Below are 24,940 nucleotides of genomic sequence, written 5' to 3'. Positions count from 1 at the left end.
CACATAGAAAATAGAGCTACAGGAGTAAAAGTGCTATGAAGCCGAATGCATAACTCTGCTTACAAGCTGAGATGTGATAAAGCTGCCCCCCATGCCCCCCTCTTCCTGCAGAAGTGTCTTGGAAACTGGAACCCAAATTTACCCCAGTACTTGTGCTGTGGAGTATAAAACAAGTTCTTTGAATGCTCAGGATTTGTTTTCTCTTAACACATTTTTGCAAAACCCTGAAATGTCTTCTTTTCACCTTCGATTTCTTTGGTTGTAAAGAACCTAATTTTATGACTTTGAAAGACATAGAAAGATGAGAAACTGCATGTTTTTAACTTTATGTTTTTGCTGTGCTGAATGTAATCCTGATTTAGTGGCTGTATTGGGGCTATATAGAGAACAAAACAGCCCATTTGGGGGCTAAATTTGGACAGAATCAGTCTGACTAAATTTAGCCCAATATTTGGTGGCTTTTGGGCTAAAGAAAGGCTATGACTAGATTGAGGTCCCTTCTTTCCATCTACCAGATGCTACTTCTGTACACCGTGGACACTAAACTTAGCAATCAAAATCCATAAGACATATATTTATAAAAATGTGACTACAGGAACTTACAGCTCATCGTTTTTTATGTTGTTATTGTCTGCCTGGGTACACATTTGCACTTCCTGGTGACATTTTAGCGCGTAGCTGTTGGACAGTGACACATTTCCTCTCACATCTTGACCTTCATGCATCAAACGATCACGTATCCCACTTTCTAAAACTGGACACATGCTTTCAAGTGAGTGCTAGCAGTTGCCTTCAAAGTGCTTTTACTTATTGATGTTGAGATCAGCAGGCAGAGAGGACAAAAACTGGAAACTACAGCTTGCTGCCGTTGTACTGTGGAGAGGTATTAGTCGTATGTCACTCATGTTCAGTCTTTTTAAGTGTAACCTACAAATATGTGAGACATCTTCCAACCATGCTGAGTATCTTAAAATGTAATGGAGGTCAAGTTTGAAGGTAGGTTAGTTTGTTAGTGGTTAATAGCTTCTTGCTTGCACTGATGCTTTGATTAAATTATGGATCGCAGACGTTGTCAGGAAGTGCATTTTATGAGTGTCATTTTTATATAATAGCACAACCTGGAACAAAAAAGGAAGTACTATACAGGAGATATTTCCCATAAATGCCAAGCTGTGGGCCTTCTTGTCTTAGCAAGGAAAGGGCCCAGGAAATTGCTTGTGACCTCTGAAGATGGAGTTGTGGTCAGAGCTGTAGTTATTATTAAAGGACACATGTGGCTATTTGTTTCATTTTTTTCCTCTAAAGCTTGACACTAAGACTGGCAGCAGTAAAATGTAAGGGATAAATCTATAACTCAATGAATAACACGTTGCTAAATGTGTGAGACACACATTTAGCAACGTGTTATTCATTGAGTTATATACACTACCCACTGCCTTAATTCTTTATGGCATATATTCAGTAGGAGTTGATAGTGTCACATAATTTGCTGCAGATTTATCTGCTGCACATCCATGATGAAGACTGTGGAGGCTATTTGTGTGCAGTGAAATTATTTCCATGTTCAATGAACTAGTCTGACGTGATTTTAACTTTGTGACATGGTGGATTATCCTGCTGGAAGCAGCCATCAGAAGATGGAGACTGTGGTCACAAAGGGATGGACATGTTTGTCAACAATAGGCTCTGGTGTTTATACATTGGTCAGTCAGTAATAAGGGCCACCACTGTCACCCTGAACCAGCATGACAGGATCCATACTTTGATGTTATTTAAACTAACCAGGCCATGTTTTCTACTCTTCGCTCATCTTATAGCAACGAATAAATCACATCAGGATTATTGAACCTGTTAAACAAAATCTACAACTCTACCAAATTTGAACGACAGACAACAGTGCTGTGTTCACTTTAGTGGTAGTGATGTCCCTGAATAGTGGATACAGCTACTCATGTTCTAGAGACTTCCAGGGAGGAAAGGGTTAAGAAACACCAGGGGGGCAGTTTGGGAACAGAGATCTAGGGAATATAAATACACTGTTGCCTATTCAGGAAACATTTTGCAATAGTTTTAAAGAAGAAGAATTATTCTTCAGTTGATAACATTTTTTGAAGGCTACACCATGTTATAGTACAGAAGGTGGGTTAGAAAGATTCCTTTAAGTATTTCCTGAGACATTGCTGTGTAATGATATTGTGTCTTACCTCCAACATCTGTGAGCATTTAGCATAAATTAAAGCTGCATTGATGCTTTTGGGTCTTCTTATTAATGAAAAACTATCCTCATGTGGTTTAGTTTCAGTTTCTGCCAGTTGCTTTGGATCTTAATTTAGATTTCAGAATATACATTTACATACAAGTGACAATGAGCAGCTTTACTTTATAATGAAAATAAGCACAGGTGCACTACATGTCAAGTGTAATTTACATTTATCTGATTATTTATTGCTTTTTACACAATATTGTCTATACTGGCTTCTTCTGTACAAAATAATACATTTCCTATAGATTTCCACGACATCTCCATGGTTCCTCTCATCCACATCTTACATCTAAGTGTGTTTTCATTCTTAGAGCTGATATATTTTCTAATGACGCTCAGACCTGCGACTGCACACCCCTCCATCTCCATATATCCACACGCCCTTCAGCATGTTCAAGGAGGTTCACCTGAAAGGTTAAATCTTTCCTCCCTGCTGGCTTTCCTCCACCCTCCCCACATTATCACCAGCCTACAAACTCCACAGGGGTTTATCTCCTGGCTTTTTGTCTCCGTGGACATACATATAATCAAGACGCTTCACGTCGAGTCTCATCAGCAAGATCTGTCATTGGTTTATCCCTGATGATTCATAGCTGCCTTTGTGATGCTGTTATGTAGGTATACACTAACCTGATACTATTTTTACTAGTATTTCTACAATCACTTTGCACCACCTGACCAACCACTGGAGTCACTTGGTTATGGTCGAACAGTCAAAAATAATTATGATGATGTTTTTCATCAAGGTCAAGACAGATGTGATGAATTTATAAGGGCTTAGGAACAAAAAGAACCCCAGAGAATCTGACTGCATTCAAAATTCAAAAAGCATATTATTTATTGTTTGTAATTTAATTCAACAAAGATGTAAAGGCACCAGGAACAAGCACAGCTTTGAGAGGTTTCTCATGAAAAGTGATCCAAGAACTTGGGAGAACGTCATAAGGAGTGTCAGAACATCAAAAGCCACTACACAAAGATGTCTTTAGGACAGGAGCTACAACTGTCACACCCCTACAAAAGTGTTTCACCTGGGCTAAGTTGAAAAAGTTGATGCCCAGTGGTCCAAAGTTCTTTTTTCAGATTAAACTAAATGTTACAGTTCTTTCAGAAACCACAGTCAAAGAGTGGAGAGGCACAGACTCCAAGGTGCTCGAAGTCCAGTCTGGTCTTTAGTATTTTGGGGTACATGTGATGTGCTGGTGCTAGTCGTTTAAGCCCAAAGTCATTCATGTTAAAAGAGCCTCAATCAAGTATCTAGTGTATAAGTGAAGATGCTGTTTAGAAGTCGGACATTTCTGTATTCTACAAAATTACATTTCCTTTCATAAAGGTGGTCCAGATAAGGAAGCAATGAAGGAAGCAGTGAAGGACCTTGCCTAAGTATTCAGAGAATTTAGACAGCTCTTATTACAGCTGCCACAGTGATACTTCCAGCTCACTTCAACATGTTAGAAACTTTCCTGAGCAAAACTGAAAATGCAACCGCAGCCCTATTTTTTGTTTCTGCCAGCCTTTGACTCATCTTGCCTGTCTTAGTTTTATAAGATTTTACCTGCTTCCTTTGGATACGTCTTTCTCATATTGTCTTTCCACTTAACTAAGTAAACTGTCTCTTCTCTCACCTGTCCTGACTCTTCATGCTCTATGAGATGCCTCAAAAGTGGCAATAAAAAAAAGAACAATTGTTTGACAGTCTTTATTACTCAGCGACACATACTGTGTAGGCCTGATTTATGCCAACTTATCCTTCCTTATTAAAGCAGTTTGTCACTTCTGATTGGCTGTTTATATGCCATCATGAAAGGTGCACATGAAGGTTTTGACAATATTGGGCTTTTAATGATCTCTGTGAAATCTTAGTTTCATATAAACATGCATTTTTTTTAAAACTCCAGAACTGCACTTTTTTTATATTTAAGGTTTTATGAAATAAACAATGTCAAAAAATATATCTACATCCATTATTAATTCAGTGGTGCTCAGACGTTTGACTTGTCAGTGCCAAAGCCTCTTAACTTTCTGTGAGTGAGCACAGCTGAATACAGCTGATAGATTCTCCTGGTCAACATCAAAAATGGTTCTGTTTCACTGCACATGTAAGACTGACCTACACACAGTACAATGAAATATCCAAGCAGCTCAGCAGAGATCTGAGAAAGAAGTTTGGACATCTTACAAGCCAGAAAACTCTCTTGGAGCCATTTATTAAAATAATTTAAACAATACAATAAATAAAGATTGTCATCAGACTTAAATTGTTTTAGAAGTTACATCCTTCCCTGAGAGAACATTTGTTTGGATGGTCTAGAACAGCCACCAAAGCATGAGTCTGCCATGCTGGAGCATTAGTGCCATCGTCTGCTGTCAAGCTAGTCTGACACCACTGTGGCCTGACAGACTGCTTTCCAAGAACAAAGGGCCTGTCGTGTCAGGGCCTGTCACTGATGTAAAGTTTGCAGGTGACCACATGGGCAAAGAAAAAAAAAGAGCTTTTTTTACAGTCAGGTGAGGAAAAATTATTTGGCAACAGCTACCCAAGGAGTAATGATGAAGGCATGGGGAGGTAGCATCATACTGTGGGACAGTTTTTCTGCCAGTTATGTTGAACGGGGCGAGTGTGAAAGATGTTTGCTAAAAAGTAACTTAACGGCATTAAATATGCGAAGGCTAACAAAATGTGCACACAATACATCGAAGTCGTGCATTTTCAGCAATGCTAAATAAGTCTGACTGTGGAGGAGATACAAATCTCTTTAGGGCTGCATGAGGAATGGGATCTGGTCTAAAAAAAAAATCTGCCAGATCAACATGTGGGGCAACCCGCTGAGGCAGTCAATAAGGCAGCAGCTGAAAGCAGCTTTTATGAAGTCAGAGATTGTTACATTAAGGTCCTTATTTAGCAGATTCTTATCGTGAAGATGAAAGAGTGGTTATCTGGAGGCATCAAAAGAAAACTGCTCATGTCGTTTCTTTGTGTGTTTTCAGGCTCACAGCAAAAAAGATTCACATAAAAAACCCACAAATGGCATTATTTTGTGTCTGAACACAAACAGTTTTGTACTCATTCAACACTGATGCTGTAAACTTGGGGTACCTGTGTTCTTAATTATTAACACGTCAGTTAGGATTTGTGTGTGAATCATGCTGAATTCTTTCTGCCTTATTAACCAAAAATGGTATTCAAAGCAGGGGAGTCTGATCAGAGAGAAATACAGTTTAGAAATCTGGTGCAGAAAACACCGGGCATGATTATCAGATTCCTGTGGAGCTCCATGCTCTTACACACGTATTAGATGAAAAGTGCACAAGAGCCTGAAAATTGTCTTGCAATCTGAGTCAAAAATGGTTACTCTGTACTGACATAAAAGTCCTGCTAAAGCCTGATAATATAATGAATGGTACAAATTTTTCAGCATCAAAATATTCTTAAAATAAAGTTACAATCAAAGTAATGCAGTTATGATTGACTGGCCCACATCAAAATCTTGCCACTGGCTCTGGCTTCCAAGGGTGGATAAAAAATGCTGAAAAAACATTGGAAAGAGAAAATATACTTTATTTACCCCCAACAGTGAGCAAATTCATCCACTACAGCAGTCAAAACTCTTGCAAAAAATAAACAAACTTGGATAACAGATAACAAAATAGATTAAATTCAATAAATTAAGTAAAATGAGATAAAAGAAAAAGAAAGTGAAATAAAGGAGCTAGAAAAAAGTAAATTAAAAAAAAAACGAATATAGATGTCTTATGCAGATGTGCAGCTCTGTAAACATGCAGGAAGCTGTTGTAATCAGTTTTATCATGTTATGTAATCTCCCCATGCAAAGACGTGCTTTTATCTCAGTTTTTAGAAAGGGCTTAATTCCGGTGCCTGTAACCCCGTCACGTCAAGTCCAGTATCGGGTTATGTTTATCAGAAAAAAGCATGTTTTTGCTGGATTATAAGTTTTAATATTTATGTTTATTGTCCGACTACCAGCTTGTTCCTAGCTTATTATGTTATCTTGGCGAGTGAGGGATAAGTGGGCTGTGTCCCCCGCTCGCACTCACAGCTGGCGCACCAGCGGAGCAAGTCTTTACGCACAAGGCATCATTGGCTGAGAAGCCACGCGTGTCGCAGGGAAGACGACGAACCAGTAAACAGCTTGAAGCAAAGCGGTGAAGTATCGGGCAGTTGGTGTCTGTGCGGAGTCTCAGCTACAGTTTGTCGATCTGCGGACTGATTTGGATCGTTTTTATTTCTGGAGCTGTCCGCGGTGCTGAAACATGAATCAAAGCGCAGGAGCAGTGCAGCACACTCGGAGATACTCAGTGGAGGGAAAGGTAAGCAAAGACTGAGATGGAGCGAATTTCTTTTTCTTCATCTCGTCCATGTTGCCTGATTGAGGATGCATTTGTTACTCATCCCACTGTGGGTTAACTACCAGACTTAGAAACACGCATAGAACTTTTATCTGGAAGTTTGCAGCTGCTTGAATAAGTTACGGTAACTTAAAATCGAGCCACGTGGAGAAAGTTGAAAGTCATTTAAATGACACGGAGACTCTGTGTCACTTGGTGTGATACCTGCAGGCAGAGTTTAGAGATATGATCGGTAGCTGTGTTCCTTTAGTGCAGACACCATGTTGGATAAATGAATTAACCAAAAAGCAGGATAAATGGCTTCTTGGGTGCATCCACTTAATTAAATGATTTATGGGAGTTTAACTATATAGTCAAAGATGTCAGTGCAAGTATTAACGTTTAATGTCGAAGCCTTCAATAGAACTTCCTGATGTGAAACAAGTGAAAGTGACTTTGCTATCAGAATTTTTGGGCTTATTTTTGGGATGCTTCCTAGTAGTATAGAGGTGTTTAGTAAAGATTTTGCTTGTCAGACAGGAGAGGTTGTTGCATAACAGATAACAGAAGTAACTGAAATGTGAAAAAGGTCTCATAGCCAGCAAGTGTGGCCTGAAGGTGGGGCAACCTTCTACATATTATTAAAGTTTATAGGTCAGCTCAAACTTTATCTTTAGGGATGTTTGTGCTCTCAGCATACACGGTTAGATTCTTTTATGCTGCAGGAAAAATAAATACAGGGGGTGATTTGGATATGATATCAAACAAAAAATAAACTGTTCACACAGTGTGCATGAATATGAGCCTCACAATTTTCAAGTTTATTTTACAGCAGTGTTCAACAGTAAAGCAGCTCAAACTGCTTTGAGACATGAAAAAGGATTAAGGCAGCATTTAGAAGCAAAGAGATACACAGAACAAAGTGAGCTGAATAATAGCACAAAAACAGTGCACTAAAAGAAGAACAATGACAAAGAATAGAGCTGAACAAATTAAAGACTCAGACTTGTAGAAGACCTCGCATGTTCTAACAGGTTCTTCTGTTAGGACTGAGCCTCTCTGTTTGAACATGGAGATCATGAAAGGACCCGTTCTGGGGCATTTAAAATGGCTGAGCAGCTCATAATACAACAGGAAACAGAAAATTCTTTTTTAGCCTTAAATCTCCTGTTGTTAAATCAGATTCTTTGTCAGACCACGGGCATGTCTGGCTGCATGCAGGTGACCATGATAGTCCTTATTCTCCATTTCTGAAGGTCTGCTCCAACCAGAACCTGCAGAAGGTGGAGAACTGTTTCATATACCCGTGTTCTAAGCTTACGGACAATGCAGAAACAAACAAGGACTTCCCCTGGCAGACTGTAAAGTGACAGTTCAAATGCAGCGTGAGAGGTATACTGAAGAGACTGTATATATTAAATATTGTTTTATGGTGAAATTGCTAAAGGGAATTATTTGATAATCAGCTTAAGAAAGCATGTGAACCTCCTTTTTCTCCACATGCTTGCACATCCAAACATGACCTCATCCATACTTGCCAGTGACATAATATAAATTTGTGGGAAACCATCCACACCACCCGTGCAGGATATGTCAAAGGTCATTGGGATATGCTGAGCTGTAAAGCAGTCCTGTGTCAGGATATTAAATGTTGAACAAATTGAAAGTGTGACGCATTTATAGCCAGTAGATCAATGTCATTAGCTCCTTATGTTCTATATATAGAAGCAGTGAGTCGAGTCAATTCAGAGACATCACCCTGGAAGTGTTTGACTGACAGATTAATGAACAAATGGACCAACTAAGTGAAGTTTCTATTTCTAGACTCACACTACTAGTGTGGCTGAAAATGTAGAGTTCTCTCTGAGGAGCAGAAATTAATTTCACTCACCTTGGCTATATGTTACAGTCTCTGCTTGTCTCATTACATCCAGCATTCAGTGGCCATTAAAACCAGCTGCAAAGAAAATGGAAATTGAGGACAATTGTGACACTGCCCCCCCTTGGGCTTTGGTGGAGAAATAAATGTGCATGCATTGCCCGGGGCTATTGCTCATGGTTGTTCATTTTCTTGCCTCCTTTGGTCCAGGCTATTAAATTGTATGTGAGCTGTACATTTGAGACAGAGTTATCCTAAAGATAGGTTCTGAACATCCTGAACATTACATGGATTTAGTTTTGTTTACTTGTTTTTACTATTTCCCTGCAAAAAAACCTCTCTTTAAAAAGTCCCCAATCATGTGTAGGGATTCAAATTTCTTCCAGGAAGTTGGAGTGGGGGATTGAGAAGAGATGAAGGGTTTTTGGAAAACAGATTCTGAGTGTGAGTCTCTGAGTCTCTAACTCAAAAGTGCTGCGATTACTTGTTGAGTGCCTTTAACCCACGACTGCCAGGATGCACCAATCACTGTCTTTTTGCTTAATGGAGATTTTGTTACTAAGAGTTTCCCAGAAAAATAACTTAAAGATTGATTTTCCAGCAAAGAAAGGAAACATCATGTGACTATGTAAGCTGTAACTTATTGGAAAGTGTTCTTTTTTTTACCACTTGTTGGATCAAGTGTTCATACACAGATTAGTTGTGTCTGCTCATATGTTACATTTGGATTACTCAAAATGTCTCATACTGACTTGTGATGGCAATGCAAATCAGTACAGAAATGGGCAAAAATGAAAGGTTTGGGGGATCAAAGTATATAGATAAAGAATGATTCATTCACTCAGTGTTAATAAGTCCATACTTTTCCTCATATACCCCTCAGTGGCTTGATCCTTTTACTTTGGAAAGATGACTTTTTAACAGCTAGATATGGTTCTTTAGTTTCAGCACTCACTAGAATATATTTACCAGACTGGATTTTATGATTTGTGTTGGAATTTTAGGAATCAGCACAGCAACCATTTTGTGACTCAGCATGTCAGTACTTGTTTATCAAGGACAGTGTTGTGTCCATAACTAAAATTGCTGAATATATTGCATGGTTTAGTATTTATTTTTGACTGAATTTTACATGTTCCAACATGTACATTTTTCATTAGCCAGGTGTAACAAAAGATAAAGCGTTTACCAGACTGATGATCCCTAGTGGACTACCCATATACTTGAGGCAAGACTCACAGCTAAGAAAGAGCTTCCTAAGTGTTACGTATCCGTCTTTATCCCAGCTTTAGTCTTGAAGTGTATGATCACACACTTTTTTTGTGAACTGCAGATTGCCATTGTCTTACTTTGTTTGGATTCCCTCGCAGGCATGTTGTTATCAAAAGAAATATGTCACCAGGATATAAAAGTGCTCTGGGGCTGGACTCCATCTGCTGTGGGGAACGATGCAGATAAAAGGCACATGCTGCATTTTGGAACAGTGGGTGTTTGCCTTATGCTCACAGCATGATTTGTTAGGGTTTGGCTTAACTTTTTTGTATTGTTTTTATTACATTTTTGTCTGTTTTATCTCTCTTTACTGTGATTATCTAGATTAGGAAACTTACAAATCTATTTACAGGTATTGTTAATGATAAATCTTAAGTGGCTAATATGTGTTGGGTGGATTAGAAAGCATTACCATATCGAAAAAATTAAAGAACCACAAATTATTGGTAAATCTGATCAATTAAAGCTGATTAGTTATTAAAAGATTCAAGTTTCAAGATCTTTTATTTGTCATGTGCATAGTTATACAAGTACATGCAGTGAAATGTGTCGTGACACGCTCCTCGACTGTGCAAAAAGAGAGAGAAAACATTATATACAGTAACTAGGTAAATATATACAAAGGGGACATTATGTGTAGTAATTAGTGGAGCGGTCAGGAAGGTGTCTGGATGTGGCCGAGCCATCTTCAAACACCTACAAATTCATTAATCTTTCCTTGTAAACCCAAAAAAAGAAAACAATGTGAGGATCTGTCCTCACATTGTCACACTGGATTTGTCCTCCTCCAACAGCTGTTTAAGTGTTTTTGCATTTTGAATAATGTAAACAGGTGAGAACAACATACTGTAAGTGAAGACCCACTTGTGTTTGTTTGTTTGCTAATTTATTTCAAACATGTAAACAATATACAGGTACATTTAGTAAAGAAAATAAGAGAGAAAAAATACTATACAAAAGTCAATACATTTCAATATTGCTACTGCTGATTCATTTACATGTTGAAAGGGAGTGGGAAGAAGTACACCCTTAAGTCTGTGAAGGTTCAAAGTACACCCTTAAGTTATCAGTTAATATTTAGTCAGCTTCCTTACAGATATAATCTGTATAAAATAGTGAACAGATTTCTGATATAATATATATTATATACTATAATATCACATCATGAAATTTTTTAAATAGAGACATTCACTTAATTTCAACAATTTCCCTTTCTTTATAGTTTGAGAAGATCACATTTTATTTATATTAGTTTTTTCTTGTAGTACGTTGTGTTAGGTAATTGATAGATAGATAGTGGCTAAGTAACTTTTAAATTACAGCTTTAGGAACATCACTGTGTCATTCTTTCTCGCACTTCTCTCTGCCAAACAGAGACAGTGAGGTTCAGATGTTTTTTCCTTACTGGACACTCCTTTTGGTTCAGGCAGTGCAGGAGGCAGAACACATGATTCCTGCTCGCTTGTTGTGAATACAGTTACATAACAAATGCAAGCAATTGGACATTACACAGACTTTGTACCATCTGTGAATCTAGCTGAATTATACATTTGGCTTATTGCATGCAGGTATTGTCAACAGGCTGAAATGCAGTTGTGAAAAAGGCTAGCATGTATAAACTGAGCAATTAACTAAGGTTTTATTTAGACCACCATTACCCTGCATGAAAAAAAATTTATCCCTTTTATATTCATTGGAATAAGTTCAAACTAGCTACTGAGTAAGAGCGCCAACATGTCAGCTCATGCCAAGGAAATGCAGAGTGAGCCAGCTGTTCTATCAGTTGTGCCTGCATGATGGTTCACAATGTAAGCAGAGATTTTCTACCGATCTGTTAATCAAACTGAATTTCCTGGACTGTGCTTCATGTTGCAGTGGTACAAGAAGAAAACCTGCAGAATTTGATCCAAATCATTATACTGTGATTGTACTTAAGATACTCTGTGCCCAAGGCTATCTCTTTCTCTCTCTCTCTCTTTCTTTATATCTATCTCACGTATAGACCACTGATAGTCAAATGTCTCTTATCCATCCTTCTCCCAGGCCACATGTTCCAGTTTTTCTGGGAGACAGAGTCTTCTCAGGCAATCTGGTCCTGGGTGAGAGGGCCAGGCAAAGAGTAAGTTCTCATTTGAGAGTGCCCAAGAGCTGCATGGCTCTGTACGTCTGCGGGTTTACCACCCGTGTTATAAAAATTGGGGTCTGGAGCTTTGTGGATTGAGGAGAGGTGGAAGGCTTTTTCAGTCCCATTCCCAGCTGCTTAAACAAAAATTATTTATATTAAAGGTTTTTTGACCCAGCCATTACTTTCTCAATTTTTAGAGAGTAATCACCCAACTTATTCGCCAAGAGAAAATAAATATATAAATAAACTAGCCAAAGCCCTACCCTGCTGTTAAGTATCAGATATAAAATCCATAAAGTCAACAACATCAGAAACATCAGTTTCACAAGGGCAGTGAGCCCTGCCTGTTCCCACATCAGACAGCTGCTGCGAGGATGTTAAATGGGATATTTATTTATTATGTAGGATGCCAATCCAAATCCTACTCATAGAGCTTTAATTTATTTCCTCCAGTGTGGGAAAGGTGAGAAATTCCTGGACAGAGGCTTTGTATGTATGAATAATACAAATACAAACACATCCAAAGAATGAATGACAAGTTCAGCTGAAATACAGCAGACTTCTGGATCCCTCCAATGAAGCATGCAGAGCAACAATGCTTCTTTTAGAGATAGTCTGGTGTGTAATTCAAGGGAAAACCTCTTGGAACATTAGTGCTCACCTGATAAACACCCAGGCACCAAAGCGAGTCCCCACTGTGGGACAGATGGGCAGAACAGTCGGGCTCTTGTTCACTTACTCCCTGCAGAGAATGTTTCAGGAGAATACATGAACAAGACCTTTTCACCAAAACCAACATATGGAAAGGCATCTCTGACACTGTACCAAGCTCTCTAGGGGTGTTCAGACATTCAGTCAACTGTGAAAACTCTTGAAGCTTTATCAAAGTTGCTCTATGTGCATGCACAAACCACAGATTCACCCAACAGACATGAATTAAACACCAGAAAATCCTCTAAGGGAATACAGAATGGCATTCTTAAACATTTAAGGTGACATGACACTATTAAATTTTATGCAAGAATATTTAAGAGTGGAATTAAAAAGTAAACAGCTTTTTGCAAATGATTGACCGATTTTTTAACTGCTCAAAACGTTTGAGACAGCAAAGGACTGTAGTTTTACTGATGCGTTATAATATTAGACAAGTTGTTGTGCTTCTTCATTTTCAGAATGTATGGGTGTAGACAGAAAGTCTACAACAGGATTTCAATTGCTATTGAAAGACCGCAGAAATGCAGCTTAGGATGAATCCAGCTGTCAGCTTTGTGTACAACGCTGGCTGCTGTCCACATGATGAAGTCATGAGAAAAAAAAAAACCTTGAAATTGATTCAACTCTTACTCAGCCCCTGCCAGCTGTATTGTTGGCTTGTTGTATGTAAGCTCCTTATATTCCACGAGACTATTGTAATTGGAGAAACAAACAACAAAGACAGGATAAGAAAGTGGGTTTGTCATCAGATGTATGTGAACGTGGTAAGCCCTGTTCAACTTCCATTTCCACCACTTTATTTTTACTGTTCCACAAAAAGACAAACAAAAACGGACTAATTAGAAAGACAATTTTTATAACTTCAATATCACTACTTCAGTATTCACAGAGTATTTTTTATTGAAGTATCAAAGCAGCCTTCATTTTAATATTGCTTGGATCTTCTGGTGTCAGTGCCAGTGAAAAAGTTGTAATTGGTGAAACAGCTGGAGAGCCAATCTGAGTCTTGCTCTGAAAGGAGATGATTGTGATTGCAGTTTCCCAGCAGCTCTCCCTGCTTGGCTCTGTGAGGCGCATGAGGCACAAAGCTAAGAAGACAGGTGGAAGGCAGAAAGGCAATTCTGATAGATTGCATCATTGTCTAGAGGGCAAGGCATGAGTGTTTTTCTCTTTGCATGTTGATTACATGTTATCTGGGTGACATATTACAGCAATTTCCTATCAAGTCTTGGATTAGGTTATATCCTGGGTTAAGATAGGAAGGAAATAACATTTTAACCCAATGTGGTGTTATACATGGACTGTATATAGAAGAGAGATAGATACATCTTAAATGTAAAGTTAATGTGGAAAAGACATGATGGAATAGAAGTCTGCTTTCAAAACATTGAAAGGGTGATGGACAAATTGCTTACCTCGATGCTCTACAATGGCCGTGTCCATCTCTGTATATACAGTCTATGTTATTATAGAAGCAAGTCCCAGGGTCTGAAATCTTGTTTTATTGTCTCCTCATCTCAGACCACGTCTCATCTAAATGCACAAACTTCAGTTAAAATTAATTATAATAAAACATGCGTGGTAGAAAGCTGCGCTGATTTCATTACCCTCTCTTGTTTTAGAAACTTTCATATGAGCGGCCAAAGTATTAAATTGCTGCTGAAACCTCAGTTAAATTCAGTGATTGGCAGTGTTCATTTATTTGACCGATATCTTTCGCCACCTATTTTGCCAATATACTTTTTTCTGAAGAATAAGATCATAACTAAATTAAAATGAATGCACAGGACAAAAGCGATGAGGAATGTAACTCTGTTCCTGAGAGATGAAGTTGCACAGTCTGGAAATTTATCTTTGTTTTTTTTTTTAGTAGATGGTGAAACTGTGGAACCTTAAAGTTGATTAGACACTGAATAAGCTTTATGAATTGACTAGTGGGAAAAGCTTCATGGATCCCACATTATTTTTTTTAAATGACACCTTCTATCATTTGTATCTGTATGAGTAGTTACATCTTTTACATTTGCAGATGTGCAGTATTCAGATGGTCCAAAGCTGTGTCGGACTTGAATGAATGAATGAATGACCACATACGCCTTTTGGACACTTTTGACAGTACTAACAAGAAGTACATAAATAATATTTTTTTAGTTTTCATTACGGGACAATTTAACACTAATATGTTAGTGATATAGAGTATGTTTTGTTGATGTCAATCTCAGAGTTACTGTGCTTTCGAAGTATGGGTCTCATCCCATAGAGTGCGTAAAGCTGTTTTCTTTTGGGGTTGGAGAAATGAAACTCTGGAGTGCATGTGAACAGCAATTCAATTTGACTACCATGTGGGAATCTGTGTTATGAGGCACTTCCACATCTTACACAGTCCACCTTTATCTGTCGATGAGGCTGACTGCAAACTGCCATCGACACAAACATGTTTGCTTTCCCTGCCAGAGTTCAGTTCCACTCTGCTGCCACAGCAATGGCGACAGCTCTTGAAACTGTGACACAAATAAGCTGCCAGGTTTGCATCTAAGATTCATAGACAGTTATTTACAGCGGTTGCAGTTGGTCTTCAGAGTAATTTTGGCATCTCAATTTTGACATTCTTTCCCCCTTAATAGGCGTTTGAATTAAATAAATAAAAACCTTCAAAGCTCCAGAGCTTCTATATCCATTTTCTTCTGCTCTTTTAAGAGAGGCAGTGAGGCATGTAGCCTAATTGAACGCTTTGCAGTTGCCCCCTCTGGAAATCCTGGAAGCCAAACTCAGCAATCAGGCAACCATTCAGCAAGGGGCGACACCTCTTCCCGTCAATCATAAGACAGGACACAGTTTGGTACAATGCTTTGATTTTGTGTTCAAATGGAGTAGAAAACTGTTTCGGCCCAAAATAAAAGCATGCTGAAAGTCGATGCCATAAAATGTAGTGTTCATAAATAGCTGTCATCCAATACTTAGAGGTGAATTGGATTTATAAAATGCTAAAGCTGCTAATGGGCAAGAGTATTAATACAGACAGGAGTGCAGCAGAAGAGGGCCCTCTTTTTGTGTCTGGATTTCTGCTTCAGTAACAGCAAAACTGGTAACAAAGACACTGAAAATGTGACTGGACCGTCCCTGCAGGAGTCTAAAATCTAATAAAATCTAGTGACCCTAGATCTAGTGTCATTCTTGAATGGAGGGCAGGTTTGGACATATTGATTACAAGACAGAAAGCAAGGAGCCAATAAGGCAGTCAATGAGCAGATCAGTGTGATTAGGTTTCTCTGAGTACTGTTTGATGAAAGGCTGACCTGGAGGCAGCGCGTTGATAAAGGGCAAGTGTGAAAAGGTCAACAGTCTCTTAAGCTGCCTGGCAGTATGAGACCAGGGAGCAACTGTAGCAACATTGTTAAATGTACAACAGACCGTCATGGGAGTTTAGAAAAGGTCAGGGTATCAGTTTTGTGGTGAAATGACACACAAAGGGCAAAACAAAGTGGTAACATGCACATTGACTTTTTATTCATATGCCATTTCATCTTTAAATAATGCTAATTTGAAAAGTGTTGCTCAACATAATTTAGTGCGTTCCTCCCTGCAGGTGCTCATCCTGATTTCTTCCTCAGTTATTTCTGTATATTTAATTAATGATTGCATTGCGAATAACCAGAAGGTAATGATGATGCTGATATACAGCAGAGACTATACAAAAGATTGATAAAGCTTCTGGGTCTGTAAAGTGGAGCTCAAGTGGCTGGATGTGGGGCGATCGTGGCTCAAGAGTTGGGCGTTCGTCTTGTAATCGAGCCCCGGCTCCGACAGTCTCGGTCGTTGTGTTCTTGGGCAAGACACTTCCCCCGTTGCCTACTGGTGGTGGTCAGAGGGCCCGGTGGCGCCAGTGTCCGGCAGCCTCGCCTCTGTCAGGGCGGCTGTGGCTACACTGTAGCTTGCTATCACCAGTGTGTGAATGTGTGTGTGAATGGGTGGATGATTGTGTAAAGTGCTTTGGGGTCCTTAGGACCAAGTAAAGCGCTATACAAATACAGACCATCTTTCTAATGGCCAGCAGGGGGCAATGTCTCTGGTTTCCAAGAGGTTCAGTTGTATATAGGTCGGCCCTCAACTCACTTGATCGATGACTTCAGGAAACACTGTCTTGATGAATTTATAGGTTTATTTGCAATTTGCATAATGTTTGTGGCCCCTGTTCAAGTCTGAAGAGAAATGCAGGGTATGTTGTGAGTTTTTGACTGAAAGGTTGCTGACATTACTATATGGTTGTGCAATATCCTTCAGTTTTTCAGTCAGATCCATCCTTTTCTCGTGACATGTGACACTGAGACTTGTGGTGACTGAGTGTATATTTTGCATGCAGTCTATGTGGTGAGGAAATCACTTACAATCACTACAAATAACAGATGAATTCAGAAAGTAGGGCACAGATACTGGGACATTAGCCAACCCAAGAAGGTGTCTTTATAATGTCATGAAAATTTTTGGTTTGACCATAAACCAGAAGGAAGAGGCAGATATTATCTGTTTAAAGATTCCACAGCATGTCTCTATCCTGTCTTCTTTCTCTCACCCCAACCAGTCGCAGCAGATGGTCGCCCCTCCCTATGCCTGGTTCTGCCGGAGGTTTCTTCCTGTTAAAAGGGAGTTTTTCCTTCCTACTGTCGCCAAAGTGCTTGCTCATCGGGGGTCATATGATTGTGGGCTTTTCTCTGTATCTATTATTGTACGATTTACTGTACAATATAAAGCGCCTTGAGGCGACTGTTGTTGTGATTTGGCGCTATATAAATAAAATTGAATTGAATTAAAGGTTTGGCAACCTAAAGATTGTACATGTGCCTACTGTGTTCACTGTGCTGCTGGTATGTAGAAGCCACAGAGAGAAATGGAATGAACAAGGTCATAAATTTATAAATATATGAATAAATGTATTCAGCTAGCTACTGGTTGAATGAAACTGATTAGCATGTCTTAAAATGTCAGTTGCATAATGTTAAATGTAGTTATATAACACTTATTGAACCGTCATTGAGCCATACCACTTTCAGTTTTAAATGTTTCATTTGAATTGACACGAAGTATAAAAGCGTCTATACAATAGGATTTATAGGAAGTGGGAAGTAGTCTTGGACTTCTAGATTGCTGTGATATTGTTCACATTCTGTTGGACTTAACAGACTCCATAACCACACACGTTTTCTTTTGGAACCTTTTTTTGGTGGTCTGAACTAGGTATGGACCTTTAAACTGGATTGTGATCCTATCAGCTTTCATTTTCAGATATTAATCAACCAAAACCAGAACATTTGCACCAGTTAACCAGTTGGTCTTTGGCCAGCATCAAACAGATCAACCATTCGTGTGGCCAATGAATAAATACAAAATCTCTGTCCACTCTTTCTCTGTATGTTCTCTAGCAAACTGTAGTGTTTCATTGTTTATGGCCAGCAAAGACTTTCCTGGAACACTTCCTATGCAGGTCAAATTGGTGCAGCCTCTTACTGATTGTAGACACATGTACTTTGACCCTGCAGATGCTGTGATAAAATTTAGGAGCTCTTTGTTTTGCATCAGACAGTTTGCTTTGCTACTCTGTTGCTGGGACAGAATATCCTGGAAGAATTTCTCAATTTCCTTGCCACACTCATAGCAATCCAGGCACTTTTATTTTCTAAAGGTCTTATAAAGCTTTTTGCTATTGGAGTGCATGTTGCTATCATACAAAAAGGACATGAGACCTGGGATATCAGGTTTCAGAAGGTTAAATAAGAAAGATTGCACCTGTCAATCATTTTCAGCCATATAATTTATTAGAACATTATAAACCTTTAGGATGTGGCAAATGTAGAGCTATACATACTTTTCCATTTTACTGTTTTTTTTGTAACTTAAATTATGAAAGTATACATTTTTTTAAGTATACTGTAGAGATAAAGCTGAATATTTAACTAAAGGCAAACTTTTATTGAGACAAAGTTCAACAAAACCAGAATACAAAGATGATAAAGAGAACAGAAACCACACAGAGGCAAAGCAAGGCAGAAACAAAAGAGAGGAGCATAGCAGACACTTTGACAAATGGAAGGCAGGACTATTTATACATGATGGACTGGCTAAAGGATGACAAACAAGATGGTATACATATGTTTGTGAAAGTAATTTGGAGGTGAAAGGAATGATGGCAGGTTAAACAGACACGAAGGAGGAAAGAAAAATTATAGCAGCAACAACAACAAAAAGAAATAAGAAAAACATCTACCAAAGCAAAACAGGAAGTGAACAAACAGCCAATGCTGAAACAAGAAATGAAAAAAGCAAAACAAATGGTCAACAGTATTATGACCAGTGTTGGTCAAGTTACTTGAAAAAAGTAATCAGTAACCAATTACTGATTATTTCCCCCAAAAAGTAATCCTGTTACTTTACTGATTACTTATTTTCAAAAGTAATACGTTACTTAGTTACTTAGTTACTTTTTAAAAACCTGAATAGGTGATAAAGCGATAGATCTTTCAGCCCAATTCTACTTTTTCTGCATAATCCATCATACAAAATGTAAGTGTAACACTTCTGGAGTCGTTACAGTATACTAGGACCAGTTAGGTTCGACTACTAGAGCAGTAATGAGCGTAGCATGTAATAAAGACCACAGACCAGTAAATACGTTTAAATTGCCGGCTTATTATTTTGTGAAGACAGAGAATAGACAGTTATAGACACATTACATAAAACATTCAACATCACACATTTAAGAAAACAAGGTTTTTCTTTCCCCCCTTTTAGTTCAGTATGTTCTGTCAGTTCATCCTATTTATCTCAAAACCTTTTATTTGGCTTTAGAAGGATGTTATTTTCAACCTAGGTTATTGTTTTATTTATTTCAAGTTCTAAGTTCAAGTTTATCCTTTGATCTATTTGCATTAACACTGTGTTATTTTAAATCAAGTTCGGTTCTTTAGGCCCAAGATTTAATTTAATCTTGGTCTAGGTTCACCTTTAAATTCTCAACCAGTTCTTATTTTGTTTTAACCCAACAAAATTATTTACATTTCCATTAACACCATTACAGCATTAAAATGTAAGGTTGACCAAAATAAATTACAAAAATAAATAAATAAATGTAAAACTGAAAACAATTCAGCAAAAGGCTGAATAAATCCCTTAAACAAACAAATAAACAAAAGAAAGTTGTCTTTGTGTCCTTTAACTATTAGTCCTGGAATTACTCCGAATGATTATCCAGTGCTTTGAAAAGTCCGCTGTTCTTTTGCAGAGGTGTATGGATTAATCCTACCAGTTTTATCAGCGAAAGAGCTCAACGTCCAGCAGGGGGCGTTTTCCTTTTTCCTGCTCGGTACAGTTCAATGGGTCCGTGGGTGGCTCGCCATCTTGTTTCTCGCTCAGCGGATCAAACTCCGATTCTAGCTCGGCATTTCCCGATCCAAACCTTAATGGCCTACCATAACAACAAACTAAAGTGCATAAACATTCGAAAATAACACACGGGTAGCCCTTAAATAACAGTAAAAGTCCGTTTTTTCCAGCTTATTTAGCCGTAAATGAGGTGACGCCAATATGGCGCGCTGAAACACCGTCAAAGGCCTTTGAACTGCAGCCTGTGTGTCGTTTAAGCACGAATCCACCGTTTTTAACATAAAACAACATAAATCTGCTACCTTGGCTCTCCATTTGCATGAAATGAGCAATATAATACAACAAAAATTTCTTGCATGAAATAAAAGACAATTTCTGAACTCACCAAGTCCCGTTCGGTTATGTTCACAACGTCACCAAGGCAAGGACAGGTCGGAAAAACAAAAATACATTCTCCAGAGTACAAAAATGGCTTTAAGTAGATTTTTGGCTTATTTTTACTATTTTTTCACTCATTTAAGCAGCAGCTCTGCAAGGACTGTCTGCATTTCTCCCTCTCGAGCATCAAAAAGAAGGAACAACCCGATTGGGTGTGGCTAATCACAGGAGTCACGCTGCAGCGTGCCCTTTCACAATAAGAGTCTCAACACATATTTTAGCCATTTTACCTGAATTAACATAAAACACCATGAATTAGCAAGTTCTGTACCCTTTTAACATGTTTTTAAACACAAATGAAATCCTATACCATGAATTATATCATTGCTGATGTTTTTAATGAATTTTCTAACCATTATGATCTATTTATTGACTATTTATCACCTGTAATATATTTCTTATGACTGTTTTTACTAACAGGCTTTTATTTGTTGTTAGCTATGTTAACCAGGGTTACATAAGCAAATGGAAAAGTCTCTTTTTTTTTTAAAAACTTGTTTTATCAGTTTTAATCTTTTAACTTTATGCATCAAGCAAAAAGTAAATTATATGCACCATTCTCTGACTTGAATAAATTAGTTTAACATTTGAACCTATTTTCTGCACATTCCAGCACATAAAATAAAATATTTTTTGTGTTTACACTCAGTCTTTCAAATAGATGCAAGTAAAACACAGCAGAAAATAAATAAAATCAAAGACTAGCGGTCCTGTTGCTCTATTTTCACCTGTAAAGCAGGAGTGGGGTAGGCGGAGGTTTGCTCTGGTGCAGGTGTGCCGCAGCGGTCAGTTGAAGAATCCGCGAGTTTCTGTGAATTTCCCATTACGTCGTTGCGCACTCGGAGCTTGTTTAGGGGTTTTTTTTCGCTGTAAAAATAAGTTTTCTTCCCACGCACAACGGACACTAATGTTTTTGTCACTGTTTATGGAATCAAACTCAAAATAAGGTCAGTACTTCCACGCTTTAAACGCTGCACGCTCATACTCTCTCCCATTGTTGATCTGTTGTCACAAACGTCGCACTCGCTTATACGTCATTGTCTTGAGACATTCTGGCAAAAAAATCACGGTTTTAGTAACGCAGTAACGCAGCGTTCCTACGGGAAAGTAACGGTAATCTAATTACTGTTTTTGCAATAGTAATCCCTTACTTTACTCGTTACTTGAAAAAAGTAATCAGATTACAGTAACACGTTACTGCCCATCTCTGGTTACGACACATTCTATCACTTTTATGTATTTGTTTACTTTTAGGAAATTGGGCCACTCTGAATGACCTCATTCCAAACCTTAGAATATAATTAGAAATGATAATAAAATGCTTAAAAACATCAATGTTCCTTTTATCAGGTAAATCATCAGCTAGAGAATAATAATTTGTTGCTGACCTTTAATATTTGCAGAAGAGAAAGAAAATAAAAAAAAGGTTAATGAACAGGTAAGCCGATCTGAAAATGCTCTCTCATGCTCTCTTGTCAAAGCAGTGAAGGCTGGAGTGCCATTAATTGTGAGCCCCTTAAAATTATTTATTTTCAGGAGTGATGCATTGTTACACAAACAGCATCCTATAGAAAACAACTAACTTTCTAAACTAGGTCACACCAACTCTTCCCCCCCAAACAAATTAATTGTTTTGAGCTGTCATTAAATTTTGTGCTATGCAGATTCAAACTGCAATTATGATAATTTGTTTCCTTTCAAAGTTCCTGAAATGTCAGGTCTTTTAAACAGTCCATGGTGTAATTACACTGAAGCATTTGAATATCTGAAGGTGAGGATGTATAATTCCTGACAATGTGGATGAGACTCGGTGCACTGAATGGAAAACATGCAGGTCTCCTCTACGTGCTGTTAGACAGGAAGAGGTTTTCGATGATCACAAAAAAATATCAGAAAAAGATTTACTTTGTGTTTCACCATAGTAAAATGTGTCTTCTCCATTTAATTATTTTTGTCCTGCATGTCTTTCACCTCTCCATAAATAGTCGCTGTTAATGAGCTTAACAGTGTAGGGAGACAAATGCCAATACTTAAAACGTGGTAAAAGAAAGTACTGACATGTTTGAGAGCAACGGATGGCAAGAGAGTAAGAAGAAATGTAAAAAAGTTGTCAAAGGGAGAAATGTAGAGGATGCCATGGCTGTATCAAAATAGAACAAAGCTGTGTCTGCAAGCGGTGAATTTCATCCAGACTTAGAGTGCGGGGAGGGAGCAGAGCTGCAGAGGCAGAGAGTGGGCCGACTCCAGATTTCACTCAGGGAACAGGATCTCACTCTGGGGAGCCAAGCTACTGAGGCACATGTCTCAGTCCTGATGTATAGATGTGTTTCCCTCATCGTTTGCAGACTCTGAATGGACAAACTGGATTATTATTTACAAAGTGTTCAGTGTGAATCTGGGTCAGGGGGGGAGTGGTGCCAGCAGCAGCAGGGTGATTTGTTAAGGAGGAAGCACGGACTGTGAAATAAGTTAAGTTAGATAGACCCATTCATGGTTATGATATTTTGATAACTTCATGGGCAAAACACAAATTGAGCTACAGTATATAACTGAAACCTTTCAGATTCAATCCCATCTGTATGAGGTATTTCATATATTGCACTACCTGCTATTGCATAGTATGAACACAAAGCGAAATAAAGTAAAAGGATAAAAATCATACAAGCTAAAAACACCTCAATTTCTCAAATGTTTTTTTTTTTACTTTTCATTTTCCACACTAATTGCTTCCACTGTTCAGCTAAAATCAGATCATTGGGGGGTTTATAAAAGATGTATGGAGCCACCGTTTCATCACCTGTTGGTTTCAAAGCCTCGAAGTTGGCATTTTAGCTGCTGCCATGTCAGGAGGAAAATGTGGAGTAACCGACTCGTGCATGTTAATTAGTGGTAAGGAACAGACTAATGAAATAACAGAATTTCACTCAACAAAACTGAAGCACAGACTTCTTGAACCATCTGTATCACACAGTAAGTCACCTTATTTGTCAGGAGATCAAAAATTTCTTCTTGCTTCTTATTCAAGGAATCAGCAAAACTGATGGATCTGCTTGTTCAGTTGGGCATAGTTTTATATCTCGTCCCTGTCTCGAAATAAACTTGATAACCAATACACTATCACCTTCTCACTCTTATTTTGTTAGTCAGTAGCCGCTAACCAGCTAGCAGAGGCAGATGTGTATTCACACACAGGTGGACTTACAAGGACGTGCATAACGAATGCTGTTTGATCCATCTTCATTCTGTGTACAGTGGAAGTACACTGAATTAATCCCACAGTCAATGCCTTCTTGAACAGTAGTTTTGTTACCTTGGTGGGTTTAGCAATATTAAGGTCCTGAAGTGATGCTGTGTGAAGTCTCATCTCATAACTATTCAAGAGTGTAACTAAAGCAGGTAATGAATCATTATGAACTTATTAGGAACACCAGATGGTGCCTAAACCCCTTGACTGGGAGCAAATGGAAATTACTTTTCAAATGTGTATTTTTAGCATCAAACTGGCCATTCTGCAGCTTTGAGATCTTTCTTTTCACCAATCCTACCAATTAAGCACACTTCCTGGATAAAAGGGGCGTGAAACTAAATCCATTATATGAGCACTGAGGTGATTTGGACCCAGTGTGATGCTGAGCCAAAAACCATCACACTACCGCACCTCCTGGCATGAGTAATGTCCCATTTAACAGTTTGCATTTATCACATCAAGAAAAGTTCAGCATTGGTTAGCATGACTCATTTCAGACTTGAAAAGATGCAACAATTAAATGATGGAAAAGATGGAAAAATAAATCAAAATATGCATAAACTATTTCAGTAAGGCGTTGTGCATATATTTGCCTCCAGAACAACTTCAACTATTTTCAGCTCAGACCAGTTATTTACCTTTTATTTCCTAAGAATACATACAGTGGGACAAAATATATTAATGGAATGCATTTCTAAACTTGTGACAATATGTGATTGTGTTTATCACACAAGGTCACGAGGATGATATCGCTAGTTTAAACATGATGCTCCTTTTATAAATTACAGTCCCATTAGAGTCAAAAACTAGAAAGTTCTGGAAAGACAGATCTACGTCTAGATGTTGTAGCTGTGTATTGTCACCAGGGGGCAGTTTCAACAACTATGTTTGTGCTGATATTTATCTTTTAGCCTAGTTCTTCTTTCTGATAAATACAGTTAACCCCTTTCTGTTCAAGTCTTCAGTATTCTGCCTAAAGATAGCGTCATCACCACTGAGCTACGTGCTGCTGGCTGCATGCAAGTGAGTCTCTGTTGCCCCTGTGTACACTAAATTTTTACAATCCTTCTGTCTATATAAAGAGCTGGCTCTTAGTAAGTTGCCACTGACACTAACCTTAACAATAACACTGTCCAGTTTCTTGATGGTTAGACATGGCTGGTTCCATAATTATTTTAGTTTATATTTCTAGTCTAGATTTTTCTTGTCAGAAAATGGAAAATAACTTTGTAGCTCTGCTGTATAATTTATTTTATCTGTCAGTAACTGACTGCTTCAAAA

At 38.3% G+C, this 24,940-nt stretch overlaps 1 protein-coding gene across 1 annotated transcript in view; it reads left to right on the top strand.

The window, feature by feature from the left end:
* Nucleotides 1-6,535: 6,535 nt before the first annotated feature.
* The window catches only part of LOC146616502 (inactive dipeptidyl peptidase 10-like), a 147,382-nt gene continuing 128,977 nt past the window's right edge, over nucleotides 6,536-24,940 (top strand). The window contains exon 1 of the mRNA XM_085373762.1: nucleotides 6,536-6,592. Within this exon, the coding sequence (XP_085229888.1) occupies nucleotides 6,536-6,592 (57 nt within the window). The remainder of the gene's footprint in view (nucleotides 6,593-24,940) is intronic.

The sequence above is a fragment of the Diplotaxodon limnothrissa genome, linkage group LG16 (genome assembly GCF_057381915.1).
Source record: "Diplotaxodon limnothrissa isolate DT_005_m linkage group LG16, D_limnothrissa_male_GT1.1, whole genome shotgun sequence".
In the NCBI taxonomy this organism is placed as follows: domain Eukaryota; kingdom Metazoa; phylum Chordata; class Actinopteri; order Cichliformes; family Cichlidae; genus Diplotaxodon; species Diplotaxodon limnothrissa.
Note: the sequence above shows the minus strand (reverse complement) of the source record. Positions and strands in the feature narration are given on the sequence as shown.